Raw genomic sequence first — 22,336 nt, forward strand, 5'->3', positions numbered from 1 at the left:
ATCATTAACAACCACACCACGAAGGAAGACATCTGTTAGCACGGTCTTAGAGCTCAGTGAATGCTTCAATAGTTCCAAGGCCTACATCATATGAAGACCGTTTCAAACACTCAGGAAAGTTATAAATCTAAAATAACAACATTCTAATAAGAGTAATTAAGACATGGTGCATATATAATAAGAGAGATTACAGTATTTATAACTATACATAGTCTTGAATCTCTATCTTAGTGTTTTAACTTTTAAATATGATCCGTTTTAATAAATCATCCTTCGATCAACACATATGGGTTTTTATTTGAAGATATCAATCAAGAAAATAAATCTCTTTTATCACATATCTTTATTCTTTATGTACTATTTCAGCATTTCTCGATTTGTGCGTGTCATCCTTACGTAGGGGCCATGTACTATTTTATCGTTCCAATTTTATCGGATGTCCCCGAAGGGACTATGTACTATTTCATCATGTGTAATATTATGAATTTATGGTTATATATACTATTATGTTAACAAGATTTTATTTTCTTACCCATGCAATTAAGTACCCTAAAACGTCAACGCCACATGACCACAACATACAGTTTGGTAACCCACAATAAAATGATAAAAGTACTTTTCACCCTAAACCTGAATTGTCATCCGAGCAACAGACATAAACATTATGTACTTAAATTACACTTCTAAATGGGAAAATTTATTCTAAATGGGTCGGTCATGCTGGAGAACAATCGTCATACTTTAATTATACTTCTAAATCTAGATATTATATACACGCTTTTATACAGTCACGCTACAAGCCCTTTTGTTACACCTCTATTTTCACAAATTCAAGACAGTGTATACTAATAGTATTGTGTGCATAACATATTTGAAACAAAATTAATGAAATAGATATATATATACCACGTCGGTGCCGATATGAACAACTCTCTCCTCTACCGAAGCCAAATCCTTGATGTTGAACTTGTTGAACAAATTAATGCTAGAGAATGTAGACGCAGGCATAGGTGACACAGCAAGGTCATCCATCACCATGTACGTCACTGGTCCCTTCACGAATCCTCCTCCATTTGCATTCACTATAGGCTTCAAATCATAGGGACTCTTAATAGGATTCATTTCAGCCCTTCAGTATTTACATTTACTAGAGGCGGCGGGATAAATATTTCCAATGGGATAACAATCATCTCCATTACGGTTGCAACCCTTTGGACAGTTGTAGATAACGCCTGGGAAACTAGTCGATGGCGATTCAAATGCTTCATTAGGCAATGGGACTTTTATCAGAAAACAATGGAAGCCTAGATTTAGGTTTCAAGAGGACATCCTTAATCTCATTAGACTGTAGGTAGTCAGTGTTGAGATCTGAGATGCTTTTGTAAACCTTAGACAAACCACCTATGGTTTCTCGTTTGTCTAGGATTCCCATCACAGTGCCGACAGGCAAAACCATGAGACTAAATAGAAAATCAACGAAATCCTTACTAGCTTCTTCAAACAACGAACGTTTATCTCTTTTGTCGATTAAGAGTTTCAAAGTTAAAGTCACCTTCGAGTCAGCCATTGGTGTGTTTCGAAACATGGTTTTTGAAACCCTAGAGACAATGAATAAGATGATCAAATGAAAAATTATGAAATTTGTATAAATAAACTTATGCTGAATATATTATATATCCACTAAATTTTTTAAATTTTAAAAAGATTCTTTTGATTCGAATAAATCTGCCACATATTTAGAACTACAAGATATAATTAGTAACAATAATAAGTTATATTGTTACTTTCATATAATTGTTACTAGTTGGTGTCCGTAAAATAAGACGGGTTAATGTATAAACAGGTTATAACCGTTTAAAAATCCTAGAGAAGTTGATTTAAGATAGAAAATTAAAAAATTATATAAATAAGGAAAGTTGTAAGAGATTAGCAAAGTAACATGAAGCCTCTTGAAGATGTACATACACTCTCATTCAAGAATCTTTACGTCATACCTCTAAGGCAATGATAAAGCTATAGGCTAGGGCAAAGTAAGATAACACTAAGATTTCATGGCAAACTAAGGTGCCATTAAGAGCATCCATAACAACAAACTCATACAAACCATCACATCATCGTCACGTCATATTTCAAACTTTTATCAAAAACCTCACTTTATTTCACAAAAACAAACTTTCACAAACCCTATTAGAGCATCCCCAATGGGCTACATGCCCCAAGATCCAAATTCATGTGGCAACTTGCAAACTTGAAGGAACCCAACTACACCATTGTGGAGCATTAATGATTGTTGCATGTTTGGTTATGCTAACTTACTGCAAACTTAGAATATGGTCCCCCCCCCCCTCTCTCTCTCTCTCACATACACCCATATTATATAATACTACATGCATGCATACATATTTAATATTTTTTAATAGGGTTTGTGAAAGTTTGTTGTCGTGAAAAAAATGAGATTTTTAATAAAAATTTGAAATATGACTTGCGGTGGCGGTTTGTATGAGTTTGTGGTTGTGGATGCTCTTAAAAAATATTAAATATGTATGCATGTGTGTAACATTATATAATATGGGTGTATGAAAGAGAGGGAGTTTGGGGGGGGGGGGCATATTCCAAGTTTGCATAACCAAACCCTCAACAATCCTTAATGCTCCACAATGGTGTAGTTGGGTTCCCTTCAAGTTTGCAGGTTGTCACATGGATTTGGATGTTGGGGGCATGCAGCCCGTTGTGGATGCTATAAGGTCTAAAAACAAATACTACAAAAATAATAAATAAATAAAAACTACACTAGAAGTCCATAACTTTTATCCTACGTTTTAAGAACTCTTATTCTCTCTCTCTCTCTCGGTTTTCATTGTTCTTATTATGGTTGTTAGCCCCACTCCACATAATCACCATTTAGTCATTTTCACGCCAAACTATTACACCTATTGAAGAGGAGGGCGTCAAAGGCTCATCAGCCCCTTTGGGCGCGAGATGGAGGAGCATAGAAACACTACTAGAAAACAGATAGTGTTGTGACGGCAAATTGTGTCGGAAAAGCGTCACAAACGAGTGATTCCTACGCATTTACGACTTATTTTCCGTGTCAGAAAAACCCTTGTCGAAAATTCCTTAATGACGCATTTCCGACACAAATTAAGACACATTTCCAACGCATAATTATGTCGCAATATTCCGACACCTTTCCGAAACTTTTTAACAACTTTTAATAATTATAATACTTTATTTTTAATAATTATAATTACCGTATATGTATAAATACGGTATTAAATTTTAATTTTCCGAAACCACTTTAAATTATTCTCCGACACAAATCCGATGCAAATATGAAATGTTTTCCGACGCAAGTCTGACACACGCATAATTTGTTTTCTTACAGAATTCCGACACACATAAATTGCATTTTGATCCATTTATTATACTAAAAATACATAAAAACCCACAATACCTGTATAAATGACCACAATTTCACATGGAAAACAACTTGTACCATTTTAAAATACAGTCAAAGTCATAGTCATGAACATCCATAATAAAACCACAAAACCAGTTTAAACGACCACCAATCCACTATAAATTGAAATGTTTAAAACACTAGATATAAAACATTTGAATTGGAATCTGGTCATTCACTATGACCCGCTAAGCATCCATGGCTGAATGGTTAAAGCACCCAACTCATAATTGGCGAATTCGTAGGTTCAATTCCTACTGGATGCACGCCAATGGGACCCTCCAATAGACTAAAAAGATTGGGCCGAATTTCATTGAAATTCAATGAAGAGAACGAACGTTATATCTTCTTATCCTTATCCAAAGTATCCGTTGCTTGGAATTTAATCAATAGTATCCACCGGAGCGAATTCAAATTTGATCTCCTTCCATACTTCACAAGCAGCAGCTAGTTCAGGACTCCATTTGGTAGCCTCACGGATAATTTCATTACCCTCAACAGCAAGATCGCGTCCTTTATTACGAGCTTGTACACATGCTTCTAGAGCTACTCGATTAGCTACAGCACCAGGTGCATTTCCCCAAGGGTGCCCTAAAGTTCCTCCACCGAACTGTAGTACGGAATCATCCCCAAATATGTCGGTTAAAGCAGGCATATGCCAAACGTGAATACCTCCCGAAGCTACAGGCAGAACACCTGGTAGAGAGACCCAATCTTGGGTGAAAAAAATACCGCGACTTCTATCCTTTTCAATAAAATCATCACGTAGTAAATCAACAAACCCCAAAGTGATGTCTCTTTCCCCTTCAAGTTTACCTGCTACGGTACCGAAATGAATGTGATCTCCACCAGACATACGTAACGCTTTAGCTAGTACACGGAAGTGCATACTCCATTCGAGGAACATGGGGACTAATTGAAGTAATGAGCCTCCCAATATTGCGAGGCTCATTACTTCAATTGCGATAATGAAAAATCATTTCATTTTTTTATTTTTTAGTTGATACTACTGAGGACCGGAAGGTTGCCAGTTTCTGATGGCCTCTGCTACACCTCTTTGTATCGCTTCGTCCATTTTTTGTTGCAATTTTTCTTCCATCTCCTCCCGTGTTTTTCCTTCAACTTCCATTTGAACTTCCATATTATGAATCTACATATTTTTAAATAATGTATAATAATTAGTAAACAACACATAATTATCAAAATAATGATAGTAGTAATAACAACATACCTTTTCTTGTAATTGTTCCTTGGTAGATGATCGTGTAATCTCATAAGATGTTGGTTTCCCGGTTACCACATAATTCAGATCCGAAGATCCTATCCCAAAGACCTGTTTTGTGCGACCATTTGCAACAACATGTGACCACACAACAGGCTCGTCTTCACTGAAATCAGGTCCGCACTTCTCTACCATCAAAAACAAGTATTCCTCCTACAATTCATCACGAACAAGACAATTGCTAGTGTACTAAGCTTCATTCAATAATTACTTTAAGATGAAACATATAACTTACATAAGCTTCTCTGGCTCGTTCAGTACAAAACACCATCTCGTCCAAGTTGTTATTGTCCAGCTCTCCAGCCAACAATTTTCTTTTACCTTCTTTGTTAAGGTGGGTAACAAGAAATATTTCCTTGTAAGCTGGTTCCCTACCAAAGACCTTTCTCTAGAGAAATAATAGAATATAGAATGCAGTAAGTGTTAAATGATATACAATTATTAAAAGTGAGAAAAATATTATTAACTTACCAGTCTAACACGATACTCATCGTATCCAATTGAGCCACCAGTATGCCGGGGAAAAAATTTGCCACTACTGTCGGTTTCATGCGGTTATCTTTCGTGCTTTTCGACTTCTTGCGCCAATCGTCAGTCCCAAACCCGTAAAAAAAAAACACAGACGAGAAATAACGAATGATATCAAATTGTTTATTTGCTCACTTAAATCACACATCTCTTCCCATACATTTTGATAAAATCAAATCAGGTGGGAAATTACGAATGATATCAAACCGGTTATCCTTTTCATCGATTTCACATCCGTCTAACTTGGCTTTTTTTTTTTTGAAGATTGTGATTTTAAGTTGTATATGATGTCCCTATATCGTGCCTTAATCATGTTGATAAAAGCTTCACGATTAAGTTCATTGCAATCGGGATCCCAGCTCCAACGAGTCTAAAAAAATACATGGTGAAAGTAAAACTTGAAATTATTTTGGAGTTTAACGGTTTGGTTTTGGTTTACGAAAAACCAAAAATTTAATAAATAATTATGTGATGCATTACCTTAAATTTGTCATACATCTTATCTAGTACATCCCTTGGGACCTGTCTAAATGTGGTCCATGGTCCTTTAAGATGCTCACGTAGAATAGCATAAATATTTTGGTGAACACTAAATGATCCAAACCTGCAATATTAAAATAACCAAATAAGTAGGAAAAATTCGGACCAGACGTAACACGTTTTTAAACAAATGAAGAAACTAAAGACATACCCTTTACCGGCTCGCTCTATAGGTGGCTTCTGAGATAGAACACGAGCTCTGCCTCCGGAAGTCGAGGCATCATGTGGTGTTTCATCCCCATCGTCATTGTCACTGTCCAACTCATGATCATAATCATCATTCTCATAATCAAAGAGTGATTGTATATTAATGTACAGTAGGAATAACCACTGCAAGTTAAGGGATTGGCAGGTCTGTTACATTTGCAATTGAATTTAACACACATTTGCTTGTGCAACTGTGTCACTATAAGCTACAATACAGTGCTTAACTGAGCACACACCTCTTTCAAATAGTTACTAATTACAAAACCGAAGAAGAAATCCAGTGTGACGGCTGTAATTACCTAGGATGATTGCCAAGGTTGGAAGAGGCTGTGAGTTCGATAGGTTTATTTGGATGACGACTGCTGGATTTTTAGGTTAAAAAATACCAAGGCAAGTTGTTTTATATTACTAATGGGCCACACTTAGAAAACAAAATAAAAACTAACGGATCTTCAATATGGGCTAGTATTTTAATATATCAGAGTAGACCCAAGCTTACTCAAATTGGTTCGTGTGTGCATAGGGGTGGAAACGAGCCGAGTCGAGTCGAGCCCGAGCTATACTAGGCTCGAGCTCGGCTTGTTTAATTTACGCAGAGTTCGAGTCGAGCTCATCTCGTGAGTAGATTTTTAAAGTCGGGCTCGACTCAGGCTCGGCTCGTTTAATTTACACAGAGCTCGAGCTTATCTCGTGAGTAGATTTTTAAACTCAAGTTCGACTCAGGCTCGACTCATTTACTATATTTATCAATTATTCTTAAACTAAAGTTCGACTCAGGTCGACTCAGACTCAGGCTCGACTCAAGCTCATCTCGGGCTCGTTTCAATTAATCGGTTTGGTTATTTTGTTTTCAAACATATGTATAACCGAGGTTTATACATTGTTTATTTTTCTTATCCATCTTTTACACAATGTCTTTATACATGGAAACCTTTTACTTCACAAACTTATGCATATAACATTAATATGCGTATGCGTGTAGAGTTAGAACTTATAACTTAGAACTGTCTCGTAATCCTAGAAGTATAAGCGTAATGTTAAGAATGTACACACATAAATACATAGTACACATGTATATGTATGAGTTAGGAAAATAAAGCATTCCACGTATGATGAAATTATACAAAATATAGACGAAAAGAACAAAAGTTAAAGACTTATTAAACAAAAAACACATTCAAGTTGTCAGAAATGCGTCGCAAATTGCCACACATTTGCTACTCATTTCCTACAAAATAAACGTTGCGTCGGAAATGCGTCGAAACTTACATTATTAATTTAATTAATTTATTGAATTATCATTTAGTTATCGTATTAATAAAAACAAAATACAAATTTGAAATGTTGCGTCGGAAAGGAGTCACAAAATCCTACACATTTGCGACATGGTTTATATTATTATTTAGATTAACATATTAAAAAATCAAAAATATAAAAATAAATTGTTGGGTCGGAATTGCGTAGTAAATTCCGACGCATTTCTGACACATTTTGTATTATGGTTTAGATAAAAATATTAAAAAAGCTAAATTTACAAAATTAAAATTATGTGTCGGAAACGCGTTTGGAAATTCTGACACAATTATGACACATTTTAGTTTCTGTCGTAAAAAAATCAGGTTTCACTTTCTGTCAAAAATGTATCGGAAATGTGTGATACATTCTGACGTAAAAATTGCGTCACAAATTTTCGTAGCAATGGTACCCATTTTCTAGTAGTGAAAGGTGGGTCACATGTTTTCTAACCAATTACATAAACCCGCCTATTTTTTATATAAAAAAAACAATAAATATTAATTGTGTTGTTAGCTAGACGATAAATAAAAAAAGGTGGTCCGCTATGTGAGTTTGATGACTTATGCAATGAAGTGGCGGTAGTAAAAACCCATCCATAGCACTTGGTCTAAAGCCGTCATTTGTTTCTCTTCATGATCAAACCATCTCAACCTCCACAACCTTACACGGAAAACTTCATTTCTTATCCAATCCAAAGTTGTTAATCCACACACCGACCTGCCTTCTCTAGTTTTTGCTCTTGTGTCTTCTTGATGACCAAACAATCTATAATATTTATTTAAATACTAAAATGCAGATTGAAAAAGACTGAATGATCTAACGGGGACATGGGATCAAGGGATCCGCTAACCCCATGTGGTGACGAATTTATTAGATTTTTGTTATAACCCCAACGATTTTTAGGAGAAAAAAAGTTGAATTTGAACCGAACTCTAGTCTGTTGAAAAGAGAACTTAAATTAATCACGACTAAAACGAAACATGTGCCAATAAAATTTGGTCATAAAGTTTTGATAAGAAAATAAAGCAACTAAAAAGACTCCGAATCCTTCAACATTTGCACCATCACAATGTTTATGCACACTAAACCGGTTACATATTGTTTAACCACCAGCAGCCCCAGTTATTAAGCATTCTAAAAACATATAGAGGGCATGACATAACGATCAATTATAGTTTCGGACGAATTCATGAACTATTAACCTTCGGCGCCCATCCAGCAATAACATACTCTTCTTTCACAGGTTTGGTTTTCTCAAACGACGTTCTTGAAAAAAGCAACTGCATCGAGATAACATAAATATTAAAATAACTTAATATATACATGTTATGATTGTAATAACCAAGGATAATAATGCAGAGTACCTTCATATAGTTATGAACATGAGCCAAACTTTCAGGAACAGCCCACTTCTTAAAATGACCAAGAGCCACCTTAACATGGTACAGCTTCGGTGCCAAACTCAAATCAACGGCTGAAATCGTTTCTCCATTAACATAAGGCCCCTGATATGTTATCATACAGATTAGTCAAAACATTATTCAAATAGAGCATAAAATATTCATTTTGATAAAGCTTACATGATTCTTGAGGTGTTCATCTAACGCCTTCAATTCATCAAGCAAAGCTTGTTCGGTCCCATCATTAGCATCCTTGCTCTTTAGAAATGCCACAAACTTTGGGAAAATCTTTGACCCCCTACAATTTCACAATTAAATATAATGAAACTATCAAATGAAATCAGCAAGTTGGAAAAATCTAAACTTCTGATTTTGTTTATTTTATGTTTTTGCTCACTGGTACCTGAAATTAAAAATTACAACCCAACATACAATAGATATAAAATAATTACGTTTAAACTATAAACGTATATTCATATTCCTTTCATCTTTCAAACTTTCAAACTTTGGCATAAAACAACCAATCAGTTATGACACAATACATATTTTTTAACAATTTCTAAAAACAAACAAGTTAAACAGGTCAGCCATTGAACTAGCATACGACCCAAACATGACCCGTTTGGCTAAAAGTCTTCACAGGTTTGACCCAAAAGGCCGAAGCTAAACAAGACCCATTTAAACTTAAACTCAGTCTCAAACTCACAAATTTCATGTGAGATCCTTATCATGATTTTGTGTTGGCAGCGGAATTACAAATTACAACCATATATACAAATATAGAGAAAAATAATCAAATTTAAACTATAAATATGTGCTCATTTTTCTTTTATCTGTCAAATTTTGGAATAAAATACATGATCGGTTATAAAATAAAGCATACACGATTTAAACAAAAAAACATAAAGAGTTAAACGGGTCAACCCGTGAACAGGCATAATAATCCAAACACAACCCGTTCAGCTAAACGTGTTCGTGCCTCTGACCTGAAACTGACCCAGGTCCATTTAAGCCTAAACTCAGTCTCAAACGCACAAATTTCATGTTAGATCCGTCATCAGTATCATGATTTTGTGTTGGCAGCGAAATTACAATAAAAATAAATGTTATAGATAAAAAATCAAATTGAAACTATAAGCGTGTGTTCATTTTCTTTATATTTTGGCATAAAATACACGATCAGTTATTGCATAAAACACATTTTTAAAAATTCATAAAAATAAAAGAGCTAAACGGGTCAACTCGAGAACAGACATAACAATCCAAACACAACCCGTTCAGTAAGCGTGTCCATGTACTTGAACCGAAACTAACCCCGGCCCATTTAAACTTAAAGTCAAGTCTCAAACACACCAATTTCATATTAGATCCATGTAAAAAAGTCACACCCCTGTATTCATATAGAGACAGAGCATGTGTGTATAGAACTACAGATACGCATATGTATATATAGACAGAGAGCATACACAGAGGCAAATTCAGGGGGAGTAGTAAGTGAAGGCTCAGGGTACTTGTCTTCAATAATACCCACAATAACATCAGAGTCAGAAACCCATTTATCATCAAACTTAATAGAAGGCACTTTCCCTTCTGGGTTCACTTCAAGATACCTAAACAAACATAAAAAAAATCCAAAATTTAATCAAAAAAACCCAAAAAACACATAATACACATGTAAATTCAAGATTCTTGGATCTTGATCAATAATAATAATAATAATAATAATAATAATAATCACCATTCGGGTTTGCTGTCCAGATTAATAAGATGAGTTTTGTAAGGAATCTTCTTCTCTTCCAGAGTCAAAAGAATCCGCTGAGAAAATGGACCTGAAATCAAACAAAAACCCTAAAATTAAAAAAAAAATCAAGAAAGGTTGAATCTTGATAAAGGTGGAAGCTTTGGTGTGTTACAGTCGCCAAGAACATCAGGGTCACCGGTAGCAGCTTTGGCACAGACCTCAATCGCCATTAAAAATGAGGGTTTTGATCGGTTAATTGCAGAGACGGTGATTCTTGCAATGGGTTTAAGTAACTGTTGAGATGCGTATCGGAACACTAGGTTCAGATGGTGACACACAAAAAGGTATTAAAGTGGACTAGCTGTCTCTCTCTCTCTAGAATATGGAGTGGCCCAATTGTATTTGTGTAATTTAAAGAGTAGGTAATGTTCTAGAGGAAACAGGAGTTGCGTGTGTAATCAATTAGCAAATTCGGTTCTCATATCGAAATTGATACCGATTTGATATCGTATGTATTAATTCGGTATCAAAGTTTTGAGTTTCGGTATTAACACGGTACTGATATTTCCTGAATTTTACCTTAAATATTTGTACGTTATCGATACCAAAAATTTGTGTTTTTCGGAATCGGGATTTTCGGTACCAGTACGATACCTATCGCATCCCTAGTGTGTGTGCGTGTTTTATTTTAAGATTATATGGTTTGTATAGGTTCATACTATTCATATAGATGACAGCTTTTGTAAGATATTTTGTTGACAAGCTTATATGACATTCGCTATACGACTCAGCCCAATACGAGTAGTGTTAGGCCATACGAGATTTATTTCAATTGTACGAGTCGAGTTCATACGGGTAGTATTGGGCCATACGAAATCTATATAAATTTTATGAGTCAAGTCCATTCTAGTAGTGTTGGGCCATACGAAATCCATTTGATTTTATTTTTTTATCTATCTATGGTCTTATACTAATAAATAAAAATAATAATGATGGTGTGTCGTAATCACATTCAATCTTAACTTTAATTTTCCTCATATTTTATAATCTCCACTCTCCTTAATCCATTCTATCCATGGATCATGGGTTTAATGGGTATGACCCATTAGTTGTAGCCCTATGAAAAAAGAGTATTTAATGTAATTTAAATAATAATAACTTTTGCTAACCCATTGCATTTAATTTTACCATTAGATCTAGAAAATTTGGCCATAATTTCTAAAAAAAACACATAAACCATTGAATATCTATAATAAGTTTAAAATCAAACAATGAATTATTAAATTAGTTAAATAATGATTTACAAATCATTATCGTATAATAATTAGTGACATATGTTTATAATAAATATTTAGTTATGTGTGTACTTCAAATTTCGTTGAATAAATACAATATTTATAATCTTATAATTTGTAACACACTATTTAACTTACGTTTGCATTGATTATATAAAACATCTTTAACTAGTAATTAGACCCGCCACGTTGCGGAGGATACATGACAAAGAAAAAAAATCCATAAGCGTTTAAGGCTTAGATATCCATTACGGTTATATCATATGCTATCATTTTAAATAACGATCCGTCATCATAGCCCGAACAGAAGATTCAAGCGATTACTCAATGCCAATATGTAGCTACTTGATCCATATCAAATTGCACTTTTGGTCGAACAAAACACGCATGGGATGTGTGTAAAAAACAGGGATTCTACTTCCCGGAAACCTACAATTAAACCACAACTGACAGCAGCCATCACCATCGCAAACAATGATCGACATCCACTGGTTAAGGGTTCCAAAACGGAACCTAGAAACAGTCAAACAGCACGTCGTGATGCATGCCTCCTCTACACTCCATAAGCATAGTTGTTCAATCTAGTATAAAATTCAATAGCAATAGAATAAATGCAAGTCACATTACTGTTAATCCAACCACAAATTATGAATACTAAGTTGTGATTATATGTAGAACAGTATTAGAGTAATGTTGTTGTTGGATAGCAATCACTGTTTTAGTTAATTTCATAATCTTCTCAAAAAACCAGAAATAATTTACTTGCAAATGACAATGAAACTTTGAGCATATTTAACACACTCCAAATGATCCTAGATATGCATTATAAAAAAGACAACACATGGTTACCAGGCCATTGGTGTCTTTATCAATCCTAAAACTTATGAATAGATTGATGAAAACTTATAATATTAAAATAAATAAAGAATTCTCACATGCAAAGAAAGAAAGTTTGAAGCCGTGAATCAAAACGCCAATCAATAAGTTACTCCCAGGACTCCTTCAAAGCTTTGTTAATCAAGTCTCCGGTGATGTTTCGTTGTTGTGGCTACGACATGACTGCCCAAGGGTGTAGATAACCAAAACTCTCCTGAATCCGCCACCGCCGCCGCCTAGGGTTCTAAATTGGAACCCGGCAACAGTCGTAATCGGAGCATAGTGCACAGACGGCGCCGTCACCTATGGTGTTGTATATCTTGAATTGAACAGTGAATCAAATGTGAAATATTACTTGGATTATACTAAGAGTCGTGTAAACACTATCAGAACAAACTATTTGATTGGTACAATCAAATGTTTGAACGGATAAAACTTAGTATTTTTCAAGAATCAGATTTTGTTTCCAAGAGATCTCTTGTACCGTGTGTGAAAAAATTAGGTTATCTTCCTTTTTGTATTGTTTTCATTATGAAAGGTTTCTGAAAACTACTCTCCACAAAACCCGCAAACGGTTGTGAGCAGTTATTATCTCAAAGTAATATCTAATTTAAAATCAAAATAAGATAACAAAGTTAATGTGACCAGCAGCCAAAGCCGAGAATATGACATCAATTCTAATATTCTAATGAGTTCAACATAAGGCCCAACAATAATATTATGTATACTTGGCCCAACTATGTAACCCAACAACCCATTACAAGAATTAACATAAAACCTGGTCTGGCCCAATAATAATAATAATTACTCAAACCGACAATACATGAATATCTTATTAGAGATAACCGAGCCTGCACTCCTGCATCTCCTAACTCGGCTAATAGCTAACAAGACCAACCTAATAAACAAGTCAATCCAATATCACTAATCATGTTGATAACACTAAAATTACCAACATTCCTCCCCCATTTTAGTGATATCCATGATTAACTTAACTTAGTTCTCAAAGAAACACAAACTTATGCATAAATGAAAATGTCCTATGGATTGAATTTTCATCTTAGTAAATTACACGATTCAAATATTCGAATATCGGTGTGTCTCTATGAATTGAACCCTTGCTATTCATTTGAATACTTGAAGGTAAAATACACATAAGTTCAAAAATCTATATGTTCTTACATGACACTATATTTTACTAGCATGTGTCCAATCCTTCAAAGAGTATATCAAAGCCAAGTCCAGGCTTCTTGAAGCGGCTAAACTTCATACTCTTATAGGTAGTTCGTTTACTCTCGCATATGCAAATGCAATTTTTCAAAGAACTATTAAGAAGTTATACTTCAACCTCCTTTATCTTGCAGTCTGAACATAAACCTTGGGATGATTATTGTGATATGTTCCAATATCTCAATGACAAGCTTTCCACATTGAATTCTGCATCTAACGTTGTATTAGATGGGAATTGGGTATCTTGACATAGGATATTAAAGTGTGGACTTTAAACCCATCCCTATGACTGATTTATTCACGAGATCTCTTCCTAACTCTTTAGTTAGATCATCAGCCAAATTATACTCATAAATTACAAACTCAACAGATATCACATCTTGCATGATGAGCTCATGAATCATGCTACGTATAATATATAACCGTCTAGACTTTCCATTATACATATGACTATTACTTTTAGTCAACACTATCCCGCTTGATAGATTTTGGTGATATCGGTTTGACCACAATAGAATTTCATAATAACAGTTTCTTAACCATTCAACCACTTTTATCAGTTGTTGCAAATGCTAGAAACTCGCATTCCATTGTCAAATGATGCAAATTCATTTCTTAATTACCCAAGAAATGAAACATCCTCATAAGAGAGAATACAAATCCACTTATTTATACAACTTGCATCAACGTATCTTTCTAACCAAAAGAATACTAGTGTCATTTCAAACCATAACCCATGGTTTTCTTTAGTATTTAAGAACTTGAGTTACAGTTTCTTAAACAAATGAATCATATACCCATCAAATTTGAAAATTCAAATGGTTGTATGACTACCTCACCATGATCAATCAACTTGAGTAAGCATATCCTATTAATTCCAAAGGATATTTGTATACCAAAACATAACAAAATTATCCCTTATGAATTAAAACCATGACTATAATAATATGTATGCTTATTATTTTTCTTGACTCCCGGCGCAATCACTTACATATACCACTTAGTATAAAATAACATAATATTCCATTTAAATATTGATTCTAGTGAAAATTCACAAATAGTGAATGGCCCCTTTTATTTTATTCAAACAGATCATTCGTTTCCTTATCCAATATGCTTATTAATTATAAATATATAAAACAATAATGGCATGCCACTCCTACAAAAATAACCGTTGATTGTAACATATAAAAGTAATAACTCTAGATGCATCAATTATTATTATCATTGAAATGAATACAAAATGAAAGATATTTAACAAACTGCAACAATCCCTTTTACCATTTTATATATCTTTCATATGAACTTAATTAAACTACAAGTATGCCATTATTATAAAGCATATCACAAAAGTATGAAACTTATTTTTGGCTTCTTTCATAAGTAAATAATCAACATGGTCAGCATGCCACGAATTAGAAACTAGATCTATGATTAAGATACAACATGCATATTTATTAACAAATAATACATAATACACATTTAACTTAAACACACCATTAGATAAATATTCAAATACAACAAGGTTCCAAGTCTAGATAAGATCAACTTATCAGACAAAACGACCGACTTATTCCCATAATTGTTTAACATAATACTAGACAATATGTTTTTCCGAATACCCGGAACATACAACACATAGTATTAATAATACAAGTCTATTCCCCAACTTCCTTGATAGGCTCGGTAACCACTTTTTCTATTCTTAACACAGATCCATCATCAATTAGTTCGAATTTCTTGAACCACTTTTGATCCTTGACCACATGTATAATAGCACCCGAGTCTATCCGCACACAAATTCATCATCCTGAACAAAGAATGATACATAAATATAGTAAACATAATTCACAACCGAATTAATATTAAAATCCGACTAAATATTCAAATTATAATCAAAATCAAACTTCGAATCAGACTTCAAATTAATTTCCATGTTCGTTGGTTGAACACCATTTCTGTCAAGAGTTTATATTCTTACTTAACTTTGGGCCACAGCCATCATTAAAGATCTATGGTTTGGAAAACAACCACCTAATGATGGTTTCTTTAATATTGAAGTCCAACATATTGAACCTTTCATTAATTCAATTTTGAATTAAAACAATTTTGTCGTATGACACTGAATATTCACAAAATTTAATTCTATCAATTAAACATTCTATGTATTTAAATATTCTCACCAAACATGCATATATGAACCTTTGTTATAATTAAGAGAACACATACCCGTTTGTGTCGGTGGATCCTTAGACCCACTTGGACCTGCTCCATCCGAACCTTTGTTGTTACCGGAAAGTTTCAAACGACAATCCTTCTTGAAATGACCCGCATTGCCACATCTCCAACAAGATTGATTCGTCTTCTTTTTGAACTTTTTTTCATCATAATTAAACTTCGTTTATTGTTCTTAAAATTGTTAAACTTTTCAGTTTTCCCATCATGTTCAACAACATTAACCGAGGATGAGGCTTGTAGTTTAGCTTTGGTTTTATCCACTTCTTGAGCCCGAATAGTTTCCTCAATTCAGATGTCACTTCCCAATTGAACCAATGTCATTTCTTCCTTTTTATGTTTCAATGTATGTTTAAAATCTTTCCACAAAGGTGGAAGTTTATCAATTATGCTTGAAACAGAAATTGATTCATCCATTTTTAAATCATGTTGTGTGAATTGACCCAAAATATGTAAAAGTTCATTGTATTGCTCCATAACGGGCCTGGAATTAACCATTTTATAATTATTAAAATTACTAACCAAGAATTTCTTGCTTGAGGCGTCCTCCGCCATATATTTCGATTCAAGCGAATCCCAGAGTTGTTTTGTGGATTCGGCATTTTGGTGAACATCAAAGAGCGCATCCGACATCCCGTTGAGTATGTGACCCCTGCAAATGTAATCATCGTTTTCCCATTTGAGTCTTCTCCTTGTTTGATCATCTGTCTCGTTTTCAACTTCTTCCGGAAACGGTGTGGAGAGAACATAAACAACTTTCAAAGTTGTTAAAAGGAAGTGCATCTTCTTCCGCCAACGTCTGAAATCTTGTCCTTCAAATTTCTCTAACTTTGCAAACTTGCTTGACATATCACGAACAGATTCACCCGAAGCCATGATTGAAATAGTTTGTTCTTTGTTGTATAACTTGAATTGAACAGTGAATCAAATGTGAAATATTACTTGGATTATACTAAGAATCGTGTAAACACTATCAGAACAAACTATTTGATTGGTACAATCAATAGTTGATTGCATCTCCTAACTCGGCTAATAGCTAACAAGACTAACCTAATAAACAAGTCAATCCAATATCACAAATCATGTTGATAACACTAAAATTACCAACATAGGGTACCAAAATGGACCTGGCAACAGCCCTAACATATGTTTTCAAAAATAGAACCCAACAAAAGATGAATCGCAGAGGCAGCGTACAAAATCGGAGGCAAACAATAAAGAAACCATTGAAACCCAATGATAAAGATAATGCAGAGAAAGAAGTTAACCATAAATGGAAAGGGAAAACTAATGGAAGGTAGAAAAGTTAAATGTGTAAATACACGTGTAAGCTAAAGAAAACAATGAAATAAGTGCAAACCAACATGCAGTCTTTACAACTCTTTAAGCACCCTTTTGAAAGGAACAGTATATGTAACATCCTAGAAAATCCCATATTTATTTTGGACTAAATGTGTTAACTTTGAAAGATGAGGGATTTAAAATAATCTCAAAGATAAGCAATGTGAAAAAACAAGATAAGAAAATTTTAAGCATTCTTATGTTAAGAAAGTAAGAAAATTCATCCCACATGGAAAGATGGAAGAAAGTGGAAGCATTCTACATGAGTATAAATAAGGAGATGGAACTTTCATCCCACATGAAAACAAGAAAAGAAATGGAAGCTCTTTATAAGGAAGCAAGTTTCCAAAGAAATGTTTTAATGAGGCAAACCACTCTCCATAGTCCTAGCGGAGGGTGCGAAGCACCCGACGCGCACGCGCACGGACTCGGACTCGGGCGATGGTCGTAATGTGGCGTTTTGATGGCGCACTTTGCACTTCGCGTGCAATCCGAACTGGGGACGGGTTTTTGGAGTTAGCTCACCCTCGCAGGATCGCGACCCTTTGTCCCTGGCATTGTAGCACGTGTGTCGCCCAGGGCATAAGGGGCATGATGACCTGACGTCATCCTCACCTTCCTCCGGCTTACCATTGGACTATTGATGTGTTGTAAAACACACGTATTTCCCGCACCTTTTATCTACGTATTATATTATATTTTAGGGTTTTAACTCGTTTTAGATAGCTTTTACATATTAATCTGTATCTTGTAGGCTATGAGTGAAAGATTGAAAGAAACCGGACTTTTCGAAGAGCTTACAAGCATTATACGCATACGATTTCAAGACAAAGCTCAAAGCCTGGCCCGTATGCATCATGGAGGCCCAAGTCTTACAATAAAATTACAATATATAAAAAAAATAAAACCTAAGAAGGCTGGCCAGGTTGCGATCGGACCAGCAGCCAAGAAAAAAGAAAAGAAAAGCTAGGGTTCCAAGGTGGTGACGGCTAGGGAAGGAAGAAGACACAAGAATCAAGGCTCGGGATCATTCTCCATCAGTTTACATCAGCCGGGAGCAGCCCGTAATCATCCATATCCTTCCATTTTTCACATTGTTCATCATCTTTATTTCTTGTTCAATTGATTACATAGTTTTGCAATTGTGTTAAAGATTGAAGTGCTTATGATGTTATTGATTGTTGAATGAATTTTGAGATGATTGATATGAGTTATATGATGTTTTTATTGAATGCTAGCTGCTGTCCAATTATGATTCTCGGCTAAACTTGTTAGTTCTGCCTAGGAATGATGTTAATTGTTAGGTTTTGATGAGTTTATTGGATTGTTTGATTGATAGACGTATATTGTTATTGTAAAGTTTGATTTAGACATGAAGTAGGTTGTGTTTAAGGGCTGGAAATTTTGGTCATTCATTGCTTAAACCCCTTGTGTCGGTTAATTAGTTTTGTGTTGATTGATTGGTGCATTGTTTGATTCTAGACTTTGTGTTTAGGGTTTGTTTGCGGTAGGTACCACCGTAGGGTTTTGTTGCATGATTTATTGGATTAAGTACAACGGTTAGGCACCTTCTTAGAGACCGAGAAGTGATAAGAAGTTAGTGTTGTCTCATTGCCTTTGCATGCTAGAACAAGAATTGCGCGAGAGCGAGTTCGTTTCTTGTCAGGTTAAGGTGTTTTGAGCGATTAGTTGATCTATTTTGGTTTAAGTTGAATTGTTCCTCTATCCTTGGTTGTGTAGTATTCATTGCCATTAGGGTCGAGTGTTGGTGAGACCGAGAGGTGAGTCAACATTAGAACACGTTAACAATTGTTTCCCGGTTTGGTCGTTTTAGGCGATTTTGAGTAGTTTAGGTTCGTTGAGTGAGACTGAGAGGTAATCCAGTGAGCCCGAGCGATCCTTAGTTGTGTCATCTTTAGGGACCGGTGTCTTGAAGTCATCCAATCCATTAGCTTGTTAGGCCTACAGTTTGATTCAGACCTAGGTAGACATTTTTCTCCATCCTAAATTAACACAGTTAGTTCCCCGTTAAGTTTGCTATTTTTGGTAACTTTTGTCAGTCAATCTAGTTAGTCCAGTTAAGATAAAAGAAATTAAAAATCAATTTAATATTATTCTTAGGTATGTCTTGTCTAGGGTTAGTGATCGTTAGCGTCTTACGTGTCCACGTGTTCGATACTCGGACTTCCTAGGTCTATACTACTTGCGATTGGTACACTTGCCGGTTGTGTGTGGTTTTAGGATTTTCGTTTTATATTTAAAGCTTAGTTGTGAGAGTCATTATTATAGGGTTATCCGACGCACATCAAGTTTTTGGCGCCGTTGCCAGGGACACGGTTTTAGGCGTTGAGAGCGACTCGAGTTAGGACTTACCTTGTGTGCTACTTGTAATTATTTTTGTTTTGTTTTGCTTATTTGTTAGAATAGTTTAGTTAAATTTATTTCTAATTATAGTTTTATGCGACAGACTCAATCTCAAGGACCACCCGACACGGAAGCATTTCCCGAGCCAGAGAGAGAGTTTCGTGAGAGACGTCGCGCCGTTTCACCATCTTCCACTTCTTCATCTGTTGACTCCGTCGATAGGGATAGGATCATGGGCGACAATCCACCACCGAGGAGGACAGTTGCAGACCGGGCCCGACCGGCCAATGCTGGCGCGAGATCCAGCACCGCACCACCCGCCATTGGAGTTAACGCGAACTGGCAGATTCCTTCGAATATTCTGAACACCATTTCTCATTCTGCTCAGTTCCACAGGTTACTTCACAAAAACCCGCATCATCATCTCACTCACATCGTGCGTATCTGCGACACTTTCCATCTTGCCGGCGTATCTGAAGACGCCGTGAAACTCCACGTTTTTCCGTTCTCGCTCATCGATAAAGCGAGTCTGTGGCTTGAGTCCCTCCCACAGGGCTCCATAGCTACTTGGGCTGCCATGCAGACCCTATTTCTTGAGAAATACTGGGCCTAGGAGTGTGACCATCAGTTGGTACCTGTTTTGTAAATATATCAGAGTAGCGGGTTCATTTTAGCGGAAGTCTTTAAAAATTAAAATATTAATTTACATTATCAAAATTACTCGGGAATTAAACACCTGAGTTTTAGTTTTATAAAACAGTGATATTAATAATACAAGGATTTATAATATTCAAAAACAAGCCATCTCGAGCGATCTTCTATGACTCCAATCCTTGTATACCATCTATTGTCATCTAATTACCTGCAAGGGTGGGAAATAACACGTAAGCTATATGCTGGTGAAACGTTGACTCGATAAAACATTTATAACAGTCGTTAAATACAAACATAGTTTTCTGTTTCACAAACTCAGCAGGAATGCCTTTCCATTCCCGGGATTTGTACCACTGCCCTACACACACAATTCAAAGGTTCCCCGAGTACATAGCCCCTGTTCGGAGACAACCTTCCCCTAGGCTATGTAACCCTGTTGGAGAACCGGTTATGACTGACTTGGTTTTGTATGCCAATTATCAGTTATGTTTGGATCCAGACACATGTGTATTCGGTCTGAGTTGCTTTTTATTATTTATTTTGTATTATAACGATTTTAGAGATTATATCTCATTCAAACATTTATCAGACTCTTTGTAATAAACAACCAGTCTATTACAAGAGTAAAATCAGTTCAGACAGTAAAAGGTTAACATGTTCACCTTATATTATCAGTAGGAATATCAACCTCCTTGGCTTCAGTATGCTATTAACCTATATTCATAATATGTATGCATAAGTACCTAGTTGGTATTATTCAGCAGACTTTAAGTCTGTTTCAGTTTCAGCAGACTCGATGTCTGATCAGCAGACTTGAAGTCTGAGTCAGTTCAGCAGACTCAAGGTCTGATCAGCAGACTTGTAGTCTGATTCAGTTCAGCAGACTCTTAGGTCTGACCTAACCTTAGTATAGTTATAGTCATTTTATGAAAATACTTTGGATTTACATATGACGTTTGGTATAGCACGCTTTGACCTAATAAAGGATATCATGTTGGCAAACTTCTCCAAATAAGCAAACGGGTCCCGCGGTTGATTGGGATTTGTACGAATTGCTTTCCTTAGGCAAGAAGAGTCTACTAATGATACCCCCCTTCCAGTTACTACATGCCCGTCAAAATAATAGTCTTGATAACATTACTTCACGTGGAAGCAATGTCTTTACTTTATAAAACATTACTTGGAAAATATTAATAGTTTAACGACTATATTCTTAACTAAGTTGTAACTAGATATTTAAAGTAACTAGTAAAGTAACTTAACCCTATTCCTACCTTAATCGGCTCGACGGGACTTAAGAACTTAAGAAATCAGTAACAATTCAGCTTGTACTTCGTTACAAGATCAGCAGCTCGTTAAACAGCGTAACGACACCTCGTTTCTTCACGAAGACAGCCCTCGATACCCTAGAACACCCTTGGTACAATTACCTAGGTTAAGTGTGTGAAATGAAGGTGAAAATGAGATGCATTGGCTTGAACCCGTAGCTGCCCTTTTATAGGCGAGTTTTGCAGACCATCGCGTAGCACGATGGCCTTTTCCACAAGGCCGTCGCGTAGCGCGACGCCGCAATTAATCAGAAGCTGCCACGTGTTGACACGTGGTTGGCCACGTGTCCCGGGTTACTTAACCTGGTCATCGCGTAGCGCGATGATCCATTGGGTTTAGCCGTCGCGTAGTGCGACGCCGCCCTTTTTCTTGAATTGTGTGATTGGATAATCGCGTAGCGCGATGATGCTTATCAGAAGATCATCGCGTAGAGCGATGAGTCTTAAACTCAGTTTTCATTTTCAGTTCCTCAACTTTCAAAATTGGCATTTTTAGCCCTTTAACTTCTAATCTTGACATTTTTGGCCCAAAACTAGATGGGGTATTTTTACGGTGTTA

General features: G+C 35.6%; 2 protein-coding genes and 2 non-coding genes across 4 annotated transcripts; 1 reads left to right on the forward strand and 3 right to left on the reverse strand.

Annotated features, from left to right (window-relative positions):
- Window positions 1–354: 354 nt before the first annotated feature.
- LOC143584498 (U6 spliceosomal RNA) lies at window positions 355–452 on the reverse strand. The gene has a single exon (XR_013144372.1). It is a non-coding gene; the product is annotated as a U6 spliceosomal RNA (small nuclear RNA).
- A 3,200-nt stretch (window positions 453–3,652) lies between these two features.
- TRNAM-CAU (transfer RNA methionine (anticodon CAU)) lies at window positions 3,653–3,726 on the forward strand. Its single transcript has one exon. It is a non-coding gene; the product is annotated as a tRNA-Met (tRNA).
- A 4,722-nt stretch (window positions 3,727–8,448) lies between these two features.
- Window positions 8,449–10,700, reverse strand: LOC143584497 (glutathione S-transferase DHAR2-like). Its single transcript, XM_077066535.1, has 6 exons — window positions 10,627–10,700; window positions 10,452–10,542; window positions 10,180–10,323; window positions 8,894–9,011; window positions 8,678–8,818; window positions 8,449–8,593 (listed from the first exon to the last, which is right to left on the reverse strand). Exons 1-6 carry the CDS (start codon window positions 10,682–10,684, stop codon window positions 8,501–8,503), a joined length of 645 nt encoding a protein of 214 aa, XP_076922650.1. The 5' UTR covers window positions 10,685–10,700; the 3' UTR covers window positions 8,449–8,500.
- Window positions 10,701–16,381: 5,681 nt separating this feature from the next.
- LOC143584487 (uncharacterized) lies at window positions 16,382–16,966 on the reverse strand. Its single transcript, XM_077066529.1, has one exon. The coding sequence runs from the start codon at window positions 16,964–16,966 to the stop codon at window positions 16,382–16,384; it is 585 nt and encodes a 194-aa protein (XP_076922644.1).
- Between the last annotated feature and the right edge of the window lie 5,370 nt (window positions 16,967–22,336).

This window comes from Bidens hawaiensis, unplaced genomic scaffold, assembly GCF_021521415.1.
Source record: "Bidens hawaiensis isolate Kalapana, Puna unplaced genomic scaffold, B.hawaiensis_p1.1 tig00033138_1, whole genome shotgun sequence".
Classification (NCBI taxonomy): domain Eukaryota; kingdom Viridiplantae; phylum Streptophyta; class Magnoliopsida; order Asterales; family Asteraceae; genus Bidens; species Bidens hawaiensis.